Source organism: Crassostrea angulata, chromosome 9, assembly GCF_025612915.1.
Source record: "Crassostrea angulata isolate pt1a10 chromosome 9, ASM2561291v2, whole genome shotgun sequence".
NCBI lineage: Eukaryota > Metazoa > Mollusca > Bivalvia > Ostreida > Ostreidae > Magallana > Magallana angulata.
Genome location: NC_069119.1, coordinates 7,268,939 through 7,292,941, shown reverse-complemented (window position 1 = coordinate 7,292,941; position 24,003 = coordinate 7,268,939). Strand labels below are relative to the sequence as shown.

At 33.8% G+C, this 24,003-nt stretch overlaps 1 protein-coding gene across 6 annotated transcripts in view; it reads left to right on the top strand.

Annotated features, from left to right (window-relative positions):
• LOC128163149 (5'-AMP-activated protein kinase subunit gamma-1-like) overlaps positions 1-24,003 on the top strand; it is a 112,534-nt gene continuing 88,531 nt past the window's right edge. For 2 of the 6 annotated variants that reach the window (XM_052826675.1, XM_052826670.1), the window contains exons 1-2: positions 1-1,111; positions 19,685-19,705. In XM_052826675.1, coding sequence (XP_052682635.1) covers positions 1,016-1,111; positions 19,685-19,705 — 117 coding nt within the window. In that variant the 5' untranslated portion in view covers positions 1-1,015. Of the gene's footprint in view, positions 1,112-13,286; positions 14,382-19,684; positions 19,706-24,003 lie in introns of those variants that run through there. The other 4 variants (XM_052826667.1, XM_052826669.1, XM_052826676.1 and 1 more) reach the window with 4 other exon arrangements.

Genomic DNA, 24,003 nt, shown 5'->3' with positions numbered 1-24,003 from the left:
AAGAAGCGCTGGCCGTATTAGTGCATTGGAACTTAATAATCGGAGGTCCATTGATGGAAGAGATGAAATTGAGCCTGGGACTTCACAACCCGGCCTCCTTGTAATGCCGTAGAGCCTCTCGCACTGAAAGACACTGAATGTATAGTGATTAACACAAAACCTGTAATTGAAAATAATGCTCGTTTTTTTTTTTTCATCTCAGTTGACCTAGATTTAGGAAAACTTGATCACAGGTATTTGGCGTAAAATATTACAGTGTGCAGGTAAAGTTTGTAATCAGTTTAGCCAAAAAAAAACCAGTCTCCTTTGAATTGCTGGCAAGTGAACTGACTGGCTTTCCAAAGTGTAAAGACATTAGAGAGATTGACACAATTCAACCACAGAGAAAATATTACAAAAAAATAACAAAACCGATTTCCTTCAAAGGGAATATGGTTAGCTACTGTATTTCCTTAGCTCTTGGAACTGTGTGTGTTTGATGGTAGCAGTTCTCTATAAGCTGTCATTTATTTACCTTAAAGAGACTCACGGAAGAGAGTACATGTGGTGTGCGTAGTATCATTGGTGTGTTTTAAATTTCTTGATGTCTTTGTGCTTTTGTCACATTGAGTGATGTTACCGCGTTATTAGCAGGCTCAAAGGGTTTCTGTGAAGGAAGTTCAATTATGGTATATTGCTGTGTATGTGCGATTTACAAGGTGTGAGGATTAATTTGTGAATGGAATCTATAACAAGAGCTTGCACCTCTCTGGATCATACAATTAGTTTTCAGTATATCTCTTGTTTTGCATTATATTTGATTTTTAATCAAAACAATTTTTTAAGCACTTGGGAATATAGACTCCTTTGCCGCTATTGATATTTTAGCTGTAATATTTCTATCAGTGTGTCTATTTTTTTTTTATCCTAATTTCCGTGGAAGTGGATCGTGAAGTTTTTTTTCTCTCTGGGATTTATTTCGACCTGTGTGGATATAATACTTGGTACAGAAGACTTTTGGAATATTTACTTCACCATGTCAAGCTACGAGCATTCTCGCTCCTGGGATTCCTGCAGTCCTATGTCGCCACACGAGATCCTGAAGTCCAAGCAGCGGTTCCGGATAGATGAGGTAGGTGTCTTATATCGTAATTAATTCATAAATGTTGTGGGGTTTTTTTAATGACAGACCTTCATTGTGTAAGATTATGATCAAATAAGGTAAGGCAATACATCCCTATTCAAAGGGACCCCAAGGTAGATGTCTTATTTACTGTTTTTCACCAATATTTGTTGAATATACCCATTTTCATGGATTTTGGTGATGAGTTGACCCACAAAATTTAATGTTCATTCTGAAGTGCAATAACATATTGTATTGATAGAATCATTGGCCCAATTTTTAATAAAATTCATATCTTTGAAACTGGGGGTTTACTAAATCCATGAAGATTGTTGCTTACAAATATTGATGAAACCACAATGTGGGTGGATCTATGAGTTTGAAATGTCTGACCTAAATAAAGGAGAATTTCTGTATAAAAGGTAATTCAATATACCCATGTTCAAAAAGATACTCTATGGTTTCGTTTTCACTTGAGTATTCATGACTGGTTGCTATAGTAACAATTTCATGGTGTACAATATAATAATTGATTGAAAACATTGCACAATGAATTCAAATAGCAAGTCTTTATTCTACATTAAGAACTAGATTGAAGTCACTGCGCCTTCATATGGCATTAAATATATATAGCAATCTCTGGCAAGTGGTTTTACCTTTACTTGGGAATATATATATTAGCTCAATATGTAGAGTGTTAAATTTGGATAAAATCCCAGAAGATGTAATATGTTACAAATGGAGCCGAACATTGGGACTTGACCACTCTATACATGTGTTTGGGTCATAACAGTAACTTCCTACACACTTTGTCACTGGGAAGAGCAGGGGCCAGTATGTTAACATAGCTGGTTTTTAAGTTACTGTAAATTCCTAATAAATGCAAGGAATTAATAACAGCGTAAAATCGTGAGAATTAGCACGTCTCACAGATTTTAAAATCTCCCTTTTATTTTTTTAAAATGTGTAAACTAAATGAAACTATGATGAAAAATGCGGGACTCGCAATTAAAATTCTTGCGATTTGATACAAAACGGTTGAATTGCAGAATTACATGTATAAGTACTAGAGTAAAATAATGAATCTACAGTACATAGCATTCCTACAAGCTCTAGCTATGTAGTGGATTAAACATCGAGTGCTGCATTTGTAAGCCACTAAGAATCTCGGTTCTGACCCAGGCGGAGTCATTTTTGTCTCTGTTACAAATAATTATGCCCTCTTGTCATTTTGCCTTATAAGGGTTTTGAAGATAAATCCATGCAAGATAAAACATGGTTGTGTTTAAAATAATGCTCTGTAAGGCATACGTGAATAGATAGATGTTTTGATGTTAATGGCATTGGAGGTCTTCAGCACTTTGAAATGGGATTATATTTGTTGCACTCAGCTATTTACTGGTACAATATATATTCAAGCTTCGTTATCTCGAACTAGATGGGACTGTTTATAAAGTTTGAGATATCTGTGTATTTAAGATATCAAGGGTAAAATACTTAAAAAATAAGTGGTTGGGGCTTACAAATCACTTTGACATATCAATTGTATTCAAGATATCAGTGTTTGAGATATCCAAGTTTAACTGTATACTTTCACCATGATTATTGACACTCCGTTCTTATGACCCTTGGTCCTTACCATCACATGAGACAGTCCACTTGACCAATTTATAACCCCTCACAATGTGAACTATCATTTTGATTAGAACATCTTCCAATATATAGAATCAGACTATTTCATTAATCGATGCTCAAGATGATGGAGAAATTTTAAGGATCCAGCTAGGTTACAAATAAAACTTTTATTCAGTCACATAAATATCTACCCAGTACAGAAGACCAAGATTTGTAGAGGACAATACCAGGGTAATTTCCTTTGGGATTCTGTGGTTTAATTGTCAATCTGCACTTAGAGAAAACCTTGGGGTTTTTCTGCCAGGATCCAGCAGTTCCATTCTTCTCCTTTACAATGACAGATAGTGCAGGAGCACTGCAGCTAACAGTATTTATGGTGACATGCATGGAAGGGTTGTATAATAGTGGGTTATACTTAGAATTTCTTCTTCTTGATGCTCCCTAAGGCATTATTTAATGGCTGCTCTATAAATCGCTGACTGCAGTAACAAATTAAGATTCATGGAGTGAAGAGGTGCAGAGACCTGTATCTGTGCTCTAAGTACAATATGCAATTAATGTAGAATTAAGTGGTGATAATTATAATTGTCTGCTGTGCATGCATGGAAGCTTTGTGATTGCATGTTGAGAATTCTTTTATTTATACATTGAAGCTCGTGCAGTTGTAATTTTAATCATACATAGTCAAAGTGGTGAAGCACCATAAGTTACCGATGTATCATTAATTGAGTGAGTGACCAAATATAGCAGACATTATAGTATGGTGAAACACGAGTGTAAATTATATTAGTTAATTGAGTTAGCAAATATATAAGAAATTAGAAAGGTGGACTGATCTGAAATTATTGGATCTTTTAAAAGATCTTCAAGGGAAAACAAATATTGAAATCCATATCTTATTTCAAAAATGTGTGTATAGTTGCAATCTGTCACTAAATTTTTCAACGGATCAAACATGATGGATATCTAAATTTTTGTCAGTTGTGGATTCAAATCTAATGCTGACAAAGATCAATTTTGTGTTTGAAACACTCAGAGTGGAATGTTGATCAAATTTTGAAATAAATTCAGGTCAAATCGTGATCATTCCGCTGGCCAAAGGAAGACATTGTCAGTCTGAACTCCCTCACTCCTTCTAATCTTTTTGAACTTTCTAGATGTGTAGACATGATCATACATTCTTGTTTACTCTGTGACAAAAACACCTACTGGTGTAACTCTCGTTTGAAGAGACCTTGTGCAATGGTCGGGCATGACAGGAGGACATCGTGATGATACTTGTAAATTGTATCTCCAAGTTGAAAGACCTTCGTGGGTTGCCTTGCCAGTCCTTTCACAGGTTTAGAAAAATGCTGTTCACATCAGTTGACAAGGAGTCCAAACCCTATGATCTTGCCATTTTTTTTTAATTAAAAAGAAAGTGATTCAAGTTTAAGTGGAAAATATATTCATCAGGGTTTTTTTTATATTGTGGGTATGGTACCTATATAGCTAACATGCACATACTTGAGGCTGTCTCAATTGGAGATTTTTTTTCTGACTGAAGAGGAATTGATCACATCAAGAATAATTGCCCAATTATACAAGACCGTTAAATACCAATGTATCATTGTGAAGAGGCCACCACTTCTGTGATAAAAGACTTTCTGCTGCCAAAGCATTATGATACTACGCTAGGTCTGATGAATCTCCATCATTTGTTGTGTCACTTAAGAGTCAATTTTCTATGTTACAAACTTCACCATTAGGCTAAGGGAAACTTAGATGAAGAATCTTTGGTCCAAACTTGAGGATAAGACATTGATATTTGTGACAAGTGTCGAAATCACACCCAGTAGGGTAGAACAAAATATTACACTAGCAACATGCAGTAGCACCTCAGATGTTGGGTTTAATTGTTGATTCTGCTAAAATCTAGCGCATTGTCTCAAAATACCCTTAGGGTGACAGAATTAATGATTATCAATGTGTTTGAAATAGTGGGACATATTTATACAGTGCTTCGTTCCTTAAATCCATGCTATAAACTGGTTTTACATTCTTCCAACTGATCCTAACCAGGGAATTTATTACACATATATTCCCTGTTTAATCCTGTCATTTAATCACCCTAATATCATCATTCAGTCAGTCAGTTGTATGCTGGTATTGATTTACCAAACATGGCACAAAGGTGCTGTCAGGATGAACCATTCACTTCTCTACCATTCATTGCCTGCTGCTGACAAGGAATTAAATGGTGGATTTGACAGCAAGAAAAAAAAAAACCCCAGTCACAGAATTTCTAAAGAAAAGTTCAGTAATTACTTGCTATATTAAGATGTATTCACTATATTTATGTTTTAGGATGTCTTTATGTTAAATGTCCTTGAGATTTGCAGACAATCTTGAATTGTTGATCTGCCCATATGTCTGAAATCTTTTTGTCTTTTGACTTTTTGATAAGACTACCTTTGATTCTAGCCTTGGCCACAACTTTTGAACTATAAAACTAAAATAGCAAACTTATCTTTAGTTAATTGAGAGACCAAGGTCAAAGGTCAAGGTTTATAAAGGGTTCACCTCATAGATAAAGGTCAAGGTCAAATAGACTGCTACATGACTATTATTGCTGTTGGTAGGGGGTGTAGTGTTTTACTGACACATCTTATAATTTTCTCACTAACATCTGATTTTAAAACAGTTAAAAATTAATGCTATTGAGCTTGAGCAGTTAAATTATTTATCATCTTCATCATCATTACAGCATAGTTACTATCATTTCATCATTATTTTACTATTTTATCATGCTACTGATTAATTATTGATGCCATCATCATCATCATCATGTTGTCTTCATTTCCATCACCATTCACTATCATCTTCATCATTGTTGTCTTCATCATACAGCTGAGCTGTTATATGTGTGTGTTAGTAACAGCTCTAAAGATTGAGGTAATGAAAACAAAAATGAAAAATTCAGGTCTCAGCAAGAATGGGTCTGTTGAAGGCTATATAAGTAACTTGATAGTACAGTTGATGTTTTTGACTTCCAAGATTTTTTGTGGTTACTGTTTTTATACATGTACAAGTAAAGGTCATACACAGTGAATCTGAAAGAAGAAAGGAACACTATTATAGAAGGGTGTTTTTCTGTTCTGACAATACTTGCATCTAAGGTTAAGGTCAAACAGGTTATTGAACTTTTAATGATCGTTTGTTTTGTTATGAACAGTTTGTAATGTGAGATTGTGTTCAAATTCAAGGGAAAAAGTTGAGATAAACTAGTTATAAGACACTCTAGATGACAACGAATTCATCAGAGATTTATGAGCAAGCAGACAATCTGATAATTGGACAAAAAAAGGGAAAATTTGCACCAATCATTTATAAGTGTGCAAGGCTAGCAATGGAACGGTGACATGGATTTTGAATGTCACCAGTCTGCAGCTGTATGATTAAAACAAATCGCTCATTAGATTATCAAAAAAAAATATATGTGATATATTTTACATTTTGAAGCATGTCAACTATCTGCAAGTTATTTGTACCATTCATCTTGAATCCTTGATATTTGGCCTAGAAGTTTGTTTGTTTGACTAAAAACCACTTAGTTTAAAATTGACTGATAATCAAACTACCTATTTTTGCTCATGGTGTTTTTCAATTATAGATCTTTAAATGAAAAATTTCATGAACTCTATGGTTATAGTTAACTAGTTAATTAACAGACAATAAAAGTCACACATTCATAAATAAATCTAAAGGTCAGAAAGTGCAATTGTTATGCCTCACTTTGTGTATGGATGCCATGAGTGTGTTCAGTGTGCTCTTCTGTCTTCTTTCATCCATACAACTGTGTTCAGTTGAGTGTTTACTATATATTATTTCAGTTTCGAAGAAATTTTTAAAGGGACCTGGACACAATTTGAGCTCAAAATTTAAAATTTTAATGTTTAGAATGGTTAATATGGGTACTTTTAATTCTTTAATTAAAATTTGAAAGTCAAATATTGAGTTATAAGCAAGATACAGAGTTTGAAAATTTTTGTTTTGTAAACAAAGCTCGAACTTTGTTATGGTTTCATGTATGTGTTTTATTGTATAAGTCTCAATTAAATGTTACTCTTTTCTGTTTATCACATTATCTATAAACACAATAATTTGAATCAGTTTACCTTGTTTTCCATGAGTCATTTGGTCAAAGAAATGGCAGATCCATACTTTACATTATTTGTAAACAAATATAAGACTCAAGCTTTGTTTACATAACAACGATTTCTTGGTCAATCATTCAAAATGAGCAAATAAACCATTTTATACATAAAAAAGAAAAAGAAAATTTTGATCTAAAATCGTGTCCCTAAAGATTATTCGTTCAAACTTCAAACACCGATATTAGTAGTGGTTATTATGGTTAATTAGATCGATTCCGCTGTATTATAATTTTATGACTTGTTATTTCGAATGACCTTGACATTTACCATGACCTTGACATTCCCTATGACCTTGTGTTCACTTTCCTTATTTCATACCCAGTATTTTACAAAGCTTCCAAGAAATTCATCCTTCATTCCTCTTTCACTCAAAGCAAAATACCCCTCATTGATCATGGTTTGTTCGTGACAGACAATATATATCTATTTTGTTTGAGGCCAATATACAGAGTACAGATGTTAGAAATAATTGGAGTTTATCCTCTTATGCCAAATGACAGAAACACGCAACCAACAACAAGGGCAATGAACTACAGAATGAATTCAAGGACAGGGCAATTTATGAGGGGCCTGCTAGTACAGTTTAAATGCGATTGATGTTGTGTTTTGATTTGTCTTAACTTGATTTCTTGCGAGTTTTTGTTTTTCACTCGAGGAGTGATTATAGATATACTGGTGTTTTATTAAGGAACCATAGTGTCCCAACCTTCTTTCTGTCCATCCATTTGTGAGGCCATTCCATAACTGACTGTGAAAATTTAACATTATTTGTTTCAAACTTAGTATGATGGCTACTCATCATGACCTTGAGGATATGATGACCTGGCTGGAGATTATTGACCAAGGTCAAGGTCACATCATCACCAACATGACTTTCATTGACTAGATAAAAAAAGTTTTTTAGGAATTATAGTACTGATTTTTGGACAGTTATAGGTATTTATTTAATTAAAAAAAGATTGCATGTGTTCATGGAAATTAAGTTGTTCTTGAAGAAGTGTTGCATGGTCCATAATGTTGATTTTTTCCCTATTCCAGTGTGTTTTGAATGTTAGTTACATTTAGTTGCTTTTAATTGATAAATAGTTGGAAAATGTTCAATGCTGACATAGAGTTAACTCCCTTAGACCATTTTGTCAAACTGTTGTTCTATAAAGAACACTAACACCATTCAATCATACCAATGGGTGTGTGACAGATCTAAACCATCCCTGCAGCTGAAACAGGTGACACTTTTAAAGTCAATGATTGATCACCTAGTGATTATTGGTCCATTCATTTTCATGCAATATGGATTTGATAGTTGTTGTTAAAACATTTGCTGACTCAAATTCAGCAAAGAGATGAAAATGTGTTACAAGGGGGATAACTCTTGCAAACTTAATAAACTAATGTTCATTGATAAGTATTATAAGCCTGAGGTATCTATCAATTGAAATTTAGCCATATTTGTATGATCGGATGTATGCAGACATTGATAATGTTCAGATTGCTCTAAGACCTGTAGATACAATTAGCCAATTCAATATAATTCTAAATTACATGGCTCTGTTTTTCTTGAAAGATTTATATTTGAATCTTTTTATGCAGAATTATTTCTTGTATTCCTTTACCCTCTACTTTGTGTTTCTCTCTCTCTCTCTCTCTATCTCTCTCTCTCTGAGAGATAATGGTGATTTATGTTGATTGACAAACATATCAAGCTGTCAATAGTCAGAATTCTCAAGGACATTGACTGGTGATGGACATATTTCCATAGGATAGTTAATTGTATCTCTCAGACATTTACAATGAGAAGATGAAGCATTGTGTCAGTTAGACTAGTTGTAGCATATTCAGTATTTTGGGAATCCATTGATTTAACCAGCTCTTCATTGATATTTCTAATGACATTATACATATAGGTTTTTATTAGACATTTAGATATAAATCGGGTAAAATATATTTGATACATGTACTGAACAAAAAAATCATCATGCAGATAATATATTCAAGGAATATTCTGTCAGTTCTATTTTTACCCTTTTTGTCCTCACTGTCTTTAATTTAGGAGTTAAAAATTAATTTGAAGTTGTGTGTTAATTCTGTGATAGAGAAATTTCACAAGTTTGCGTGGGTCTGAATAACATACAAAGAGTAAAATTAAACCAATGTACACTATTCGTAACATAGATGCAAAAATATAGCCCTCTACATTATTGTACAAGTCAGAATGAAAAAAATAATCAAAGGGGATACATTAAAAACCCGTAAAAATATTTTTACACTGATAATGATTAAGTGTAGGCTAGCATTGGCAATGTGAAAAATGTACTATGTTCATATCTGCTTGCAGACAAAAAAGGTTACAAGTTTCATTCTCTTTATTGAAATGGTTATATCATTATGTACTTATGTAGATGACTTTAATTTTAGTACATGTAGGTTATAACATCATTATGGTCACCATGTCATAAAGAACTCGGCATGTCAAGCTATATTGATCTGTATAAGAGTCTTACACTGGTTGTGACACTGTTAAAGTTGGCAGTCAATATCGCCCCAATGTCTGCTTCATCGCTAGCCAAGAGTCAAATTTCAGTGCTATAAAATTCCTCCCAGCAGGTACCTATATGTCAAGTTTTGTAATTAGATTTAGATGCAAGTCTGGACCATTTTATGGCTACGATTACTAATTTAGTAAATTTACAATTTTTTAAGACACAGAGTGGCTACATCTGACTTTGGGATAATTACATGTGTATGTACAATCATGTATTTGACATGTTCTTTCTGTAATAATAAATAATTGTTCTTTTGTTTTCCCTAGGATTGAAATGTCACACTTTCATTTGTTTAAACATGGGCATGATGGCACATGACTGCCAGATATTTTTCTATATCCGACTTGTGGGATGTATATATTGGACAAGATCTGTTGCCACCTTTTTGTGCATGGATTTGTGTGGAACTAGATCATCGCTTCTTGTAAATACTGTTAATTCCTAATTAAATGCGAGGAATTAATATCCGTGTAAAATCGCGAGAAGCACATCTAGCGGATTTTACAATCTCGCTTTAATTTTTCAGACAGATGTAAACTAATAGGAAATATGATGAAAAATCGGTGTTTGCGATTTTCTTGTGATTTGATGCAAAACGATAGAATCGCGGAATTAAGAACTCACGTAAAATAAGGAATCTAGAGTAGTAAATGTTTCACTTGATTGTCTTGGGGGAAACAAAACACTTTTAAAGTTTGTTACTAACCGACTACGGAAATATATCGGGTTGATCAATTCCATAGACAGAGAGGCGAATCCTGTATTCCATTTAATAGAGTGTATGTACAAATAGATATAAATATACATTTATTATAATTGGACTGTTATAATAAGTTAGAAGAAGGCTTGATGGCCTTCAGTCTACAACAATTTTACTCTCTGGTGTTTTCCTCTATCATTGAATCCCCTATGGTACATAAAATACATCTTGTACATTTACAGTGCCAGTTATATTGTCTCCAGAGGAACCATCTGACATGGTAAATCATTCAGAATCAGGATATTTTTAGAGAAGTTTTGATGAAAGGATTGTTTCATAAAGTACTACTTTCTCATGGGCGTTCTCGGCGGAAGTCTTGCTGGTTGTACGTAATTATTTACTGCCTTTGTGCAGTAATTCGGTTAATCGTCCATCTTGTTGTTGAGGACAATCTTCATAATTATGTTCGCTTGTACCCAAAAATATGATGATAAATCAAATGATGGTTGATTGATTTACTATGTTGTTGATTGTCATTGCAAGCAGTGTTTCAATTTTTTTGAGATATTTTAAAAATGAATAACTGTATGAGAGAGATAAAGTCTCAGAGAGAATGGAAGAAAGAGGTACATTCCAGGGAGAAATATATCTACATGTATATGTCAGAGAGAGAGAGAAAGAGTGAGAGTCATAGTCATGGAGGATTATATACATCTAGATGTCTCTCTCTCAGAGAGAGAGAGAGTCATGGAGGAATATATATACGGTACCAGTACATCTAGATGTCTCAGAGAGAGAGAGAGAGAGAGAGAGAGAGAGAGAGAGGGTTAGAAGGGAGGGATGTTCTTTGTTGAATCACTATCACCACATAATGAGATTCCCAATACTCTTACATTGACACATCCGAGGAAATCTGAAGGATGATTTATGAGAAGATTCTGTGTCGTTTTTGTGTATGTATGATCTACTACGTCACACCGTCGTGACACACAAATCAGCCCGCTTGACATATTCCTAATTCCTTCTGTAACAGGAAATTGCAGATTTTTTTTATGCAATACTGATAATTAAGGAAATATAAAAAAAAAACTTTGTATGTACAGATATATAATTTTTTAACAATAGAATATCTCAGTAGTAGTTTAATTAAACTCAAATATTAAGTCAAGTTTGTTTTTCATGCTTTATTTTGAAAAGTACCGATTATTCAAATTAATGGGTACTTTATGTTGTCAAAAGACCAAATGTAGCAGATGTGTTGGTATCTGATTTTTTAACTTATGAATCAAACTGTAATGAACTACATTGCCTGGTTATGATACCTTTATGCATTACTGTCTAACTCGGCAGCTCGATCTTTACCATCTTTATGCCATGAATTATTCATCTGTACAGTAATTTTGCTTGCAACAATATATTGAAATTGAATTTAAAAAAAAAAAAAACTTTCTTAAGCTCGCTTTCAAAACACAAACATATATATATATATATATATATATATATATATATATATATATATATATATATATATATATATATATATATATATATATATATATATTGGAAAAAAGGACAAAGAAAGTTTTATGTACAAACTTTGGATAACTTAAGATATAGCTCATTACATGGACGGGCCTATATTTTGCAGCAGCTAAAAATCAATCTTTGTAGAAAGAACCAGTGCTGTGATCTAAAACTGCTGTTTTGAGATGGTTAGAAATACCATTTAACTGTTTTGATGGATAAAATACCATGATGGATTATATAATTCTGAGTCTGCCCAATTTGCAGTGAATCGTTCAGGTTTCACAATGACAGCTTTTAATGCTTTTTCTGGCATCTTTTCTACAATGTTTGATCCCAGGAGAAAAGGATATTGCTTGCAATATAATTTGTAAGTATATGGAAATATTGCAATATGCCTTTCATATCGTTGAGAAATCAGGTTGTTTATGACAGGAATATGGAGAAGCTATGATCTGCAATAAAGCCTTGAGAACTCTGGTTTTCTCAGTTTGATTGAGTAATTATGAGTATTCATAACAAATTTTAGTCTAATTGTTAATTTTAAAATTGAGGGCTTCCAACTTAAACACAGAGTTTTTCCTCATTAATAACTTATTGGTCAAAAGACAAAATATTTCAAAATTTATTTAATCATTAATTTCTTTTTTCATGATAGCATCTTATTAGTTAATAGAATACATGTATCAAAAATTTAAGATTCATGAGTTAGTGAAAGACATGTTTGGAAGATTCACATTTACGAAGCAGTGTTAGATTATAGTCAGAAGGGAACGATATTGGCCATAAACATTACGATACAGTCGTCAAATATTTATAACCGTGACAAACTCTTTGTCACCTCTCGGTAAAGAATCCTAGCGTTGAATTGTCCTTTTATGCATACACAAAATATGCATTGGGCCCGGGGGAAAGATGAAATACATATATATATTTCTTCTAGCTAGTTCTTAGAAAATCCCACGTGCTTCAAATGAAGGACATGCACGGCGGGTCCTTATTAAGTAGCCTTTTTAACTGTGTAGAACTATACGATGCCATTGATTTTCATCCTGTGATCGGGACTGTGGCTTCATTTTACCTACTTCTGTTTGTAAACTGACTTTAAATGATTGATTGATATCAGTGTCAACCCCCATGACCTGGGAAGTGGTCCCCGTGAACTGACAGAAGCAGACGACTTTCATTTTGAAGGTGGATTGTGGTGACACATATATACATGTATAATATAATAACTTGAGACAATTTGTGTAATTGGTTTTTGAGAGAGAGTGCTTTTCCTGACTGTGTTTTAAGGATTTTAGATGTTATGATTTTTTGTCAGCATAAATCATCAACTGAAACGAATGTCTCATCTGGCATGGATCACTGCTGATATAGACTTTTTTTATATTTGTTTCAACAAAGAACCACGTGCTAACTAAGTGTGCTGCAGGATTTAATCCGTATTAATCTGATTAAATAGTAAAGGATTTAGAAGGTATTATTGCCCGACAGGACTCGTTTAAAGCTACATGGAGCTATTTCATAATTGGACTTAATTTGACCACTTGGAAAAGACTACCTGAAATTGTGTCAATCAATTATCAGCTGATACTTTACTCACTGATATATATATCAGAGTTGTGTAGTATGGTACAGTGAATTCTGTAGTGACGATTATTTAATCACTGTGGATCAACCTGAACATGCTTTTGGCCAAAATCTTTTTTTGTTGTTGCGGTTGAGTTTTTTTTTTTATCGCTACAGAGGATCTCAAGACTTGCCCTTGAATGAATTAAAACCAAAATCACTTGAGAGTATCATTGAAGCGTGGACCTCAGCAGAAAAACCCGAAAAAAAACATCATGAGCATGGTGGTCTGCTGTGCTTCCTTGCTGTAAATAGTGCTTGTGTAATGACCAAAGAGCTCGTTCATTTTGAACAAAAGGATCAAGGTTTGTTTTGGAGCCTCAGACAATCAGCTGACTTTCAGGGCCCATATGCTCTCTTTTGTTGACTGAGCCAGGTCCTATTGTGTTCTGTGATTACAACTCACCTGTCTGTGTTCAACTCTGAAGAAGGATAAAAAAAGGAGGATGTGCTATTGTTCTACATCTTGATGCTTGGAAGTGGGATATTTTTTTTCCGTCAAAGTTGTCTTGTTTCCTTGTGAGGAGTATGATTGTTTTTTATTCTGCAGAATCTTTCTGAGAGTTAGATGACAGTCATATGTGAGGCTCTACTCTGGCTTGGGATTTTTCTATCACTACACGTCTACAGACCTATAACCAGGCTGTCATTCCATAAAGTTATATTTTAATAATTGGATCGCAAGGAGCCGGAGCAATTAATAATATTACCTATTATACTGTGCTGTTAGTGAGAGTTGTTTAGTGGTGAAAAGTTTTCGTGAAGTTTTATTTGTGTTTTTTTTTATAAAGTCTTAATTTCGGCACATGTGTGCTAGTGCGTGTGGATAATTTACTCCTTTGCTGTATTGTTAACTACTGCTGCAATACTCAGTCGTCATGTCGAACCACAAGAAAAACCATCAACACAACAACAACCACACCTTACAACAGCTGGCCGTGGGGTTACAACCTTTGAACCTGAATGTCCTCGACACACCCCCTGTATTCACCTTTACCGTGACCGATTACAGCAGTCCAGAGAAACCTGCGGATGTCACACCAACTCAGGTAAAAGATAGAACTAGATCTCTTGATTCAGGTTTATGATAACCTTTGACCAATACACCCGATCTTGGAAAGATTGGCAGTGAAGCCATAACAAACTTTTAGCTGTTTAGGTTTATAGGCATTGCACCATAATAATAACCATCGTTAGAAAGCCCTGGTTGATTACACTTCGAGAGAGAAACAAAGCATATTAATCTATTGTGAGTTTCAGACGATGCGTATTTCCTATTTTAGATATGCATACACAATTTAAATCTATGAAGTTACGACCCACCCATCCACCCACCACAAACTACTTTGTCCTACACCCCTTAACAAACCCTGAACCCTTCTTTATACTCCTTGACAAACCCTGAACCCTTCTTTATACTCCTTGACAAACCCTGAGCCTTCTGTCTTTTCTGTAGCATGGGAAACACTCAGTATAAGCTAATATTTGTCAATTTTGAATTCCATTTATTGTGCATTTACTGGTAATAATGACACACACGGGAGTTGAATTCTAGAAAGCGCCAACTGTCGTAAATCAGAATGCCCACTATCATTTATTGATTTAAAAAAAATACATTTGATTTGTGAAAAGTTAAATTTTGAACTTTTGAAATGGTTTCCGTAATAAGGATATATGGTTGGCTGATTTACCATGAATAAAAAATTTGGACTTTTGATCATCTTTTTTAAATATGATTTGGTACATGACATATGGTACGTATTTGTTGGTTCTAGAGCTATTAAATGTGGAACATTAATAACTAATCAAGTCTGCTTGCAGTATACAGGTATATATAGTCAAGTTTAATGTCCGTTACAGATGACAAAACCCACAAAAGTCTCAGAACATTGTGGATACATAAATTAGGCTTGTAAATTATGTGTCTGTTTGAAGTATAAATTCCACTTATTAACACATATATTAAAATATAAATTGTGTTGTGCAGTTTTAGTAGACAGTTGGTTGGTGATGATAATTGCAAGAACTTGTTGACTACAAATTCAGGGTGACATTGAGTTGTCTGTGGGTTAGATAGGGTACACATGAATGATACTCCAGGTTTAAAGGGCAGGTTTATTGGTACATTATGTCAATACATATTGATCACACAGTGGATCCATTTATCAGGTCCAGTACAATCACTAGATTTAGCTACATAGCTTGATTTATACCTACATATACCTACATAGCTTTATTTACCTAATGAAAATCAAGCTACATGTACGTAGCTAAATCTAGTGATTGCACTGGACCTGTTTATTACATGTTCTGGGTTACTGAGGCAGCTAGTGGAGATTTACAACCAAACTCTTAGAACCGAGGGGGAGGATCAGTTATCAGTCCTGCTTAAGAGGTTGAACAGTTAAGAGGTTGAACAGTTTCAGATGCATGTTGATTTTTGGTGAGAAAAATTAGTTCTCCCACTGTCTGTTTGCCTTTTTTGGAGGGGAAGGAATGGGTTTGTTTGCTTTAATGCTGGAATCAATGGACATGCAGTTAATGAAAAGAAAAGTTGATCTTAAATCTTGGAAAAAATATATGAAATGGATTGTGGCATTATTATTGTTGAAATCATAATGGATAGGTTGATTAGGTTTATTTAACCCATGTCTTAGACTACCATTAGAAATATTATGTCCCTGCTACAAACCTTGATAACGAGTACCTACAAACCTTGATGATGACTGGAGTACCTAGTTAACTACCTACAAACCTTAATGATGAGTGCATTAAAGACTTGTGGTTGGGTACCATTTCCCACGTACTGTTCAAAGATCTCCAAATCAATGGTTTTAGCTGTGTCTGACTTGAATTACTTTGTACTGAATTAGGTTTGTAAGGAATTCAAGCCTGAATCTAAAACTGTTCCATTTAATTTGATTAACCCTATTTTTTATAGTTACAAAAGTATCTTCGGGATACTTTTTTCCCCTTCATTCATTAATTGTGACCTATTCTAAAAGAATTTGGCCTGAGGGTATATAATTTTCCCCGATGATTGGACAGTAATTGAAATATAATTGAATATGGTGAACAAAGAGGAAAATTATAACACGGCTCTAGAGATGCTACTTGTAAATAATGCATTAATTTTTCCGTTTCTTTTATATCTCAGAACATCAAATAGATATCTGAATGGGGTCTTTTTGTTGTTGGGGAGACCAGCTGGGGTTGGTCTGTGGGAATTACTTGTAAGTTATAAACATATGATGAATGCAGGTTTCTTTTTAAAGTCATTGAATTAGTCTATGGGGATTTTATGTGATTTGAACTGTATCAAATCAGTGTGTTTCGCCTGAGGTCATTTTTTATTGACTTGCAGTTTTTTATGATCTAGGCTGACATTGATTGCATTCCATCATTCATAATTGCTTCACAGCATACAAACTTTGAAAAAGAAAGCTGAAAGTCTGAATAATATACCTGACAAATTTTGAATAATTCATTCAAATTTGTAGCAATATGGCATTTCACAGTATTAGTTTAAGTACACTGTATTTTCTATTTGGATGATAGATAGCCCAGCATGAAGTTTTTATAGAGTTTTTGTCCATGGAGAATTTTTTTTAGATCTGATTTGTCAATTTAATGGGAAAATAATGTAAAACAGTACATGTATCTTGATGTTTTGACTCAGTTTAATGTGTTTGATAACCATATCAAAGGTCAAGGTCAAAGGTTAATGCTAAAGTTCAAGGCCATGCTCATCATATTAGTAAATCTCATTATTATGATCTTTGATTGGCCTTATTAACAGAGTGAGATATAAATTTAAGAAACACCAATGACATACCCGTAGGCAGGACCTTAAAGGTACTCTAGATTCCTAATTACATGCAAGGAATTAATATCCACGTAAAATCGGGAGAAGCACATCCCCTCGCTTTATTTTAGGGACAAATGTAAACTTTTTGAAATTATATTTAAATTTAAATTGAACTTTTGTAAATTTATGCTCTCGCAATTTGATAGAAAATGGTAGAATCACGGAATTAAGTACTCGCGTAAAATAAGGCATCTACAGTATCATCAAATAAAGTCAACACTGAACATTTCAAATCTCTTCTACTCGTGTGATCTTTGACACAGCTAGAAATCACATCTTCTGTTGGTGCTCGGTTGTGTTCTACTAGATAACCTTTTCTGTGTGTGCTCTTAGGTCTCGTTTATCTCTGAAATAATTAAAACTTCAACTCTCTGGAAAACTCTGTGGCTCTCAGGAAATGACTCCGTGAGAGGAGAATTGAAGAGTATTGAACAACATTGGACCTTCCCTCCGCATCATGCTTGGTGACAGGTCTCGTACAGTTGGGGGACGTGACGGTTGGAAGTGTTTGTGATCTTGTTGTAAACACAGTAATACCGATCAACATCCTCTCTCTGACAGCTACCACTGCAAAAAGTTAATTATCAGTCGTAGCGAACTTTCCAGTTCTTAATGTATCTGGTTAGAAGACTCTGCATTTGGTTTGCAATCTGTAGTCATGTGATGGCTATGCAGGGTTCATTCAGGACAAATAGAGCTATTTTGATACATCTGTTGTTGATGTAAACAATCTATAAGTGACAGTTATAATCCCTGAATGTTAAGTTATTGCTTTTCTTTTAGATTTGGATATTATGTTGACGGGGAATGGAAATTGATTCATCACAATCAAAGCAATAATTATACATCTTGTTGATGACGACAGAAGAGTCTACTTGTGACAGTTGTCTCCAAAAATATTTGGTTAAATACCAGTACTGGAAAATTTTGTTTATTTCAATTTGATTTGGGATTTGAGCCCTAGCTCTCTTGCCAATTATCTTCAAGGGAGCTGAGTATTGGTTAAATACTGAATTAAGTGTTAAATTTCAATTTTGGATGGGATTTTGTTGTTGTTGGCTTTATTAATTCTATCTTGGGAATCTAAAAAGCTGATGAAGTTATATTTCAGGAATTGTGACTCTCAGATATCATTTAATTAAGGAGTTTATTGTCAGCTGGGACTTAAAAATAATGGATTCTTTAAATGATAAATCTTAATGGGAGATTTTGCTGAACAACAAAGAAAACAGTATAATAACACTGTAACAGTAAAACTAGGCTATATTAAGTGACTTCATTATTTCCAAACAAACCCTCTATAAGTTGTTTTTTTAAACTGGTTATTGAACATGAATGTCATCAATTATGGTTACACTGAAGCAAATTTAAGTGCCTAAAATACTGTATACTGAGGGGAATATTCACACTTGTTTTATGTTGTCCCCTTTTGCCCTCTTCATCAGTTGATAAATTTAATGCTGGGCAAATTCCTGTGTTCCAAATTATCTCTCTTAAACACAACTTTGCCTGGGCGAATCCAAGACGGGGCGGATCTGCTTGCAAGTGAAGAAGGGCGAAAGTAACACATGGTGTAAATAACCCTGTAAACAGTATATGAATTCAGCATGATTATATACCTAACAGCATTAAACTCAAATGTGAGCGGAAAATTCTAGGAGGGTATGGTACACATAAAGTTTGCAAGACTATCCACAACTTTTTAAAATTTCAGACCATATTGGCAATTGCAAATAGCTATTAGGCAGAAATTTCTCTGCACTAGTCATATATGTCACTTTTTTCTTTCATGACCATGACATTTTGCATGTATTGACTAGGTTCCTTGGAGGGATTAGAAAACGCAGCTGCTGCTATTAATAGGTTATACTGACCGCTCACATTGTTTAAGAATAAAATAGGATTAGAAATATGTCAGTAAATTTTTCAGGGGTTAATAATAAACATTTGCTGACAATCAGGCCCATATAAGATATGTATCTCTTGTATGCCTATCAAACTATTAAACATGTGGGTTAAAAAAATTGATGTTATTGAATTGATAGCTGTTTAATGTTTGAAGAAGACAGGTGCAAAAATTTAAGTAATGAATGTGAGGGTAAAATGCTGTCAGATTTTTTTCTGATTTATAAGATTGTATACTGCAGTGGCTGTTCCACATTGAATGGATTTTTGTTTTCATTTAACCATGTATATATAATTTACACTGATACTGAAGGTTCTAAATGATTTTTAGAGTGACTTCCGAGGAGATTTAAGTTTCTGATAACTTGTCTTTAATATGAAAAATAAGTGGTGTAAATAAAAAGTTTGAATTATATAAAGAAAAGTTATACCAACCAGTTTAGACATATTGGATTAAATCTAAAAGCTGTTTATTTACAATTCTTCTGACATGTATTTAATCAATATTAAGAATTTGAACTTCAGATTTCATTTAGCAATGATATTGTATACAATCATATGGTTTGCTTTTACTTACAGAAAAAGTCTTCTTCTTCCAAGGTGAGCGTTGTGGCCCATGGGCATTGCTTGTATCAATAAACCACTGCATTTTTTCACCTTAACTCTTTGAATAACTTGAATAACTTTCAATATGACAGATCTATCAAGCGTTTATTCATGCTCTAGTTAATATCAGTGTGCCCACCTTTTCATTACTAAATTTCCATATCAATAATGTACAGAGTAATTTTAATAACTTAATTACAGACAACTGTGTGGGGTCATTGGAGTATGATACCTTCATTACCCAGTGCATTATCTACTATAGGGATTTCAGCATGCATATTAGGATCCAAAAGTTCATTTTCATCATGTGTCTCTTTTCCTCCTTAATATTCCCTTTGATCTAATGTACTTACCGTAATCCAATATAGTTGTGCTTTGTATATTTTAGTATCTACATTTTGCAAATTCTGTGTAATATCAAAATTTTGTCCCCAATGTTTGGAAAATTGCAATAGGGAAGCAATGATGAAGCTTTTTCTCCGAATTCTTTTCATGCCACTTAAATTTGTTTACATGTTACAATCTCTATTGATTGAAATTGTAATAATGTAATGAACATATTGGGATATCATTACATTATAACACTAAGACTTTCCCGGAAGCGTATGATTTACAGCAAGACCGCTTTCTACGCAAGTAGCATTTAAAAATACACTGCCTTGAAAAATTCATCATATATTAAATTTTGACAAGAAACTGTCATAAATGTTTACGTAGTTTTGGCTGCGCTGAGTGACTGCCCACAGCACAGTAATTTGTTAGCTGTGACCTTAACAAAGCTGACATCTTAAGGTTGCTTCAATGACGAGCTAATTTTTTATGTCATCCCAGGTCTCATGCATTTTTCACATGTAACTTCTTTTCTTTGCTTTAAAGAGGGGTAACTCTGTTCTTAAATTTTTTTATTCTTTTGGAAGCCTTGCTTAGCATTTATAAAAATGTTAATTAACTAATATCTAAACTAGCATGCATGACTATAGAAATGAAAGATTTGCAGCTCGTCGAACTTTAAAAAAAACCCAAAAAACATGACCTTCTTTAAGATTGCTGGTGAAAGTTTTTTGTTTCTTCTAGTCAAAATTGCTTAAGCAGTTTTACCTTAAGATTTGCTTATTCACATTAATAAGTGAGACTTATGTTAATTTCTCCTGTAAATGATAAATGCCAAACTCACAAGAAGTGATTTCCATCTTTAATGCAATAAATTTGTTATGATATTTTAAGCCCTAGCCTTAAAAATTGTGTGAAAATTGTGTGACCTTCTTCTCACATGATATTCATGTGGAACATGTGTATACTAGAGCCAGCTAATATGTACATCATGATGTTGCAGCATGTTACAGCTACAAAACTAAACAGACAATTTAATGACATTCTAAATCCAATTGAATTAATCCAAGTTGATTTTCCTAGCCTTTAAATTTCCATACATGTCTGAGAGAATCTAAATGTAGGCATATATCTTATTCTTCTATTGAAACACAGAAAGGACTTTTTGAACTTATTCAACTCCAACATTTTCTGAGCTGGGGGTCTAGCTGGGATGATAGAATGCATAAAATTATAATGATCAACTTTCTTAGACTGAAATTTAAGGACTAGACCAGTCTGGTTGATACAACTGCAGTCTCTGTAATGTGTATAAATTATATACATGTACCCCGAATGTGAGAGACAGATTGATGACAAATCCTGGGGTTTGGAGAAGAAAATACAATATAGCATTTAACAACTCCAACTTCACCCCCCCCCCCCCCCCCCCCCCCCCCCCAATACATTTCAGATCTCATAAGAGTTATGTCTCTTTTGTCTCATTCTTTGACATGTAAAAAAAATCCTTTGAAAATCGTAAGAAGTAAAAGAAATATTATCCTTTGTGTAATCTTTATCAGGTCAAATGTATATAAGTTGGAAAGGTCAAAGTCATTATCAGAATGGAAATAGGTGGATTATTCATACTAACTAGCCATATTTTTTTTTAAAATCAGAAATGAGCTAGACCTCCTGTAGCATTATGAATTAAGTATATTAATGAATATTGCATGTGCTTATTGAGCTTGCCGACATATATGCCGTCAGCTATGCAGATACAATCTTTGTATTCTAAAGGCCCCGTTTGGCAGGCCTCATTAATATGCCCATCTATACAAGTATCTTAACTTTTTACATTCAGCATTTTTTGAAGCCCCAAAACAGTCTACAGGCAATTAAAATTTTGATTGATAGGGATCTACGGGTATACACGTTGTTTAAAAATTAGTCTAAATTTTGACTGACATTGAATACCTGCACTTACAACCAGCTTAGACAGAATTAGACAGGGTCACTTTTAGATTAGTATTGATAGTAATCAATAAATTTTAGAGTTATCCCTCTTATTAAGAGCCAATGATCCTTAAACTAATAATGATTATCCGTTATAAAGCTAATGTCAGGGAATATTAGTGCATATACAGAATCACAGCATGTCATACCTTTTTATAGCACTGAATGCTGGCTATTTAACTGTCAACATTTTTTTTTATTATGAATATGCTATGTCATGCTATTGTTAGTGCCTCACGTGGAATGATATTACAAAATTGCTGCCACTTTAATATTTAATTTTTGGAAATGTGAAGCATATCAATATTTTATGTATTAATTATACCATAGAGCCAGCATTAAAAAATTGATTATGTGTTGAGTGATGCGTCCCTATCATAACATCATAACATGAGCGTGAAAAATTTACATATTGATTTTATGATTTATGTAAAACAAAAATTATGTCATCTATGTGCTCTTAATTAGCTTGAAATTTCTACACAATCAGTAACACTCTCAACCCCCCCCACGTCGTGCGGACTGCATGTGTACTTGTGCAGCAAAATCTACGTACTACTTAATACATGTAATTGGTTGCAAATATGGAATTTTGTACACCATATATACATTTATGGGTATAATTAAAAAGAAAAAAATGTTAATGGGTATATAATGCAACAATCATTTTGTCTGTGCCTTAAAGACATCAGAGCTAAATAACATGTGATTAATTGGCAGAGGAGCATCAATTAATGAACAACTGTACAATGGTTAGGTGATACAGTCAGTTCGAAAGATGACAGAGTGCAGCCATTGAAAATAATGTCTTATGCAATAAGTTAAATGATACACTGCCTATTTTCTGCAATTATGTCATATTCATAGAAAGCCGCACTGGTCTTTATTGATCATCAGCAGATCATAGGGATTGACAGAGGCAAATCGTGTCAGGTTTAAAATACACATTATGCAATCAGTGCTGTCTGAGTAATGGCGTTGAAGTAATTTGTACTACTGGACAGCTTGTTCCTTTGTTTCCTAATACATTAGACAGGATTAATTGTATTTATAGATTATTTATGGCGGGGGGGGGGGGGGGGGGGGGGGGGGGTGGCATGTTAAGGGATTTGTGCCAGAAAAACAGAGCCATCTCTAAAAACAAAAAACCAATAATGCATACTAGTACTTGTTTGCTAGAGCTGTTGAGCCGTTTTTACCTGGCTTGTTAACTATTTGTTTACTGGAACAACGTGCTTGCTAAAAATACTGGAACTCAATATTGTATATTGTGCATCCTGTCAATTATAATTAATCATTGTAAAGCCATTCCAGCTTGAAGGTCAAGAGGATTCCCTGCAATAACATAGTATAGTTGAACTTGGGAATCTTGAACGCTGATATATATCTCGAATACAATGGACGTGTTGAAGTGATTTGTAAATCCCGACCACTTGTTCTTTATGTATTTTACCTCTGATATCTCAAATACTTGGATATCTCGAAGTTTTTAACCAGTCCCATGTAGGTCGAGATAACAGGGTTTGACTGTATATCAATATGAACCCTAAAATCGAAGGATTTCACAGAGGAAAAAGTGATACTTTTTGCAGTTCAGAGATTGCCTCCTTGGCTATATTTTGCAAAGAATAGGTTTAAATTTGAAGCCCTAATCAGATTCATTGCTTCTGGAGCCATATTTTTTCTAGAATTGATATAAGTTTGAAGCCATAATAAAAAAAAAGAAGAAGAAGAGCTGCCCAGTTTGGTGCTATAAGTTTATTTACAGATTGACAAATTTGGACAAGTACTAGCTGTTACTGGTAGGATAGGTTTCCTTGAGAGATAAGTGGTTTGAGAAGAGAGGAAGAAAGAGTCACTGCAATAAAGAGAAAGGATAGAACATAGATGAAGTCGGAGCTTAATTTTTTTTTTTCGTGTATCACAAAATTTGCAAAAATGGTGAAAATGAATAATCTTTTTATGTG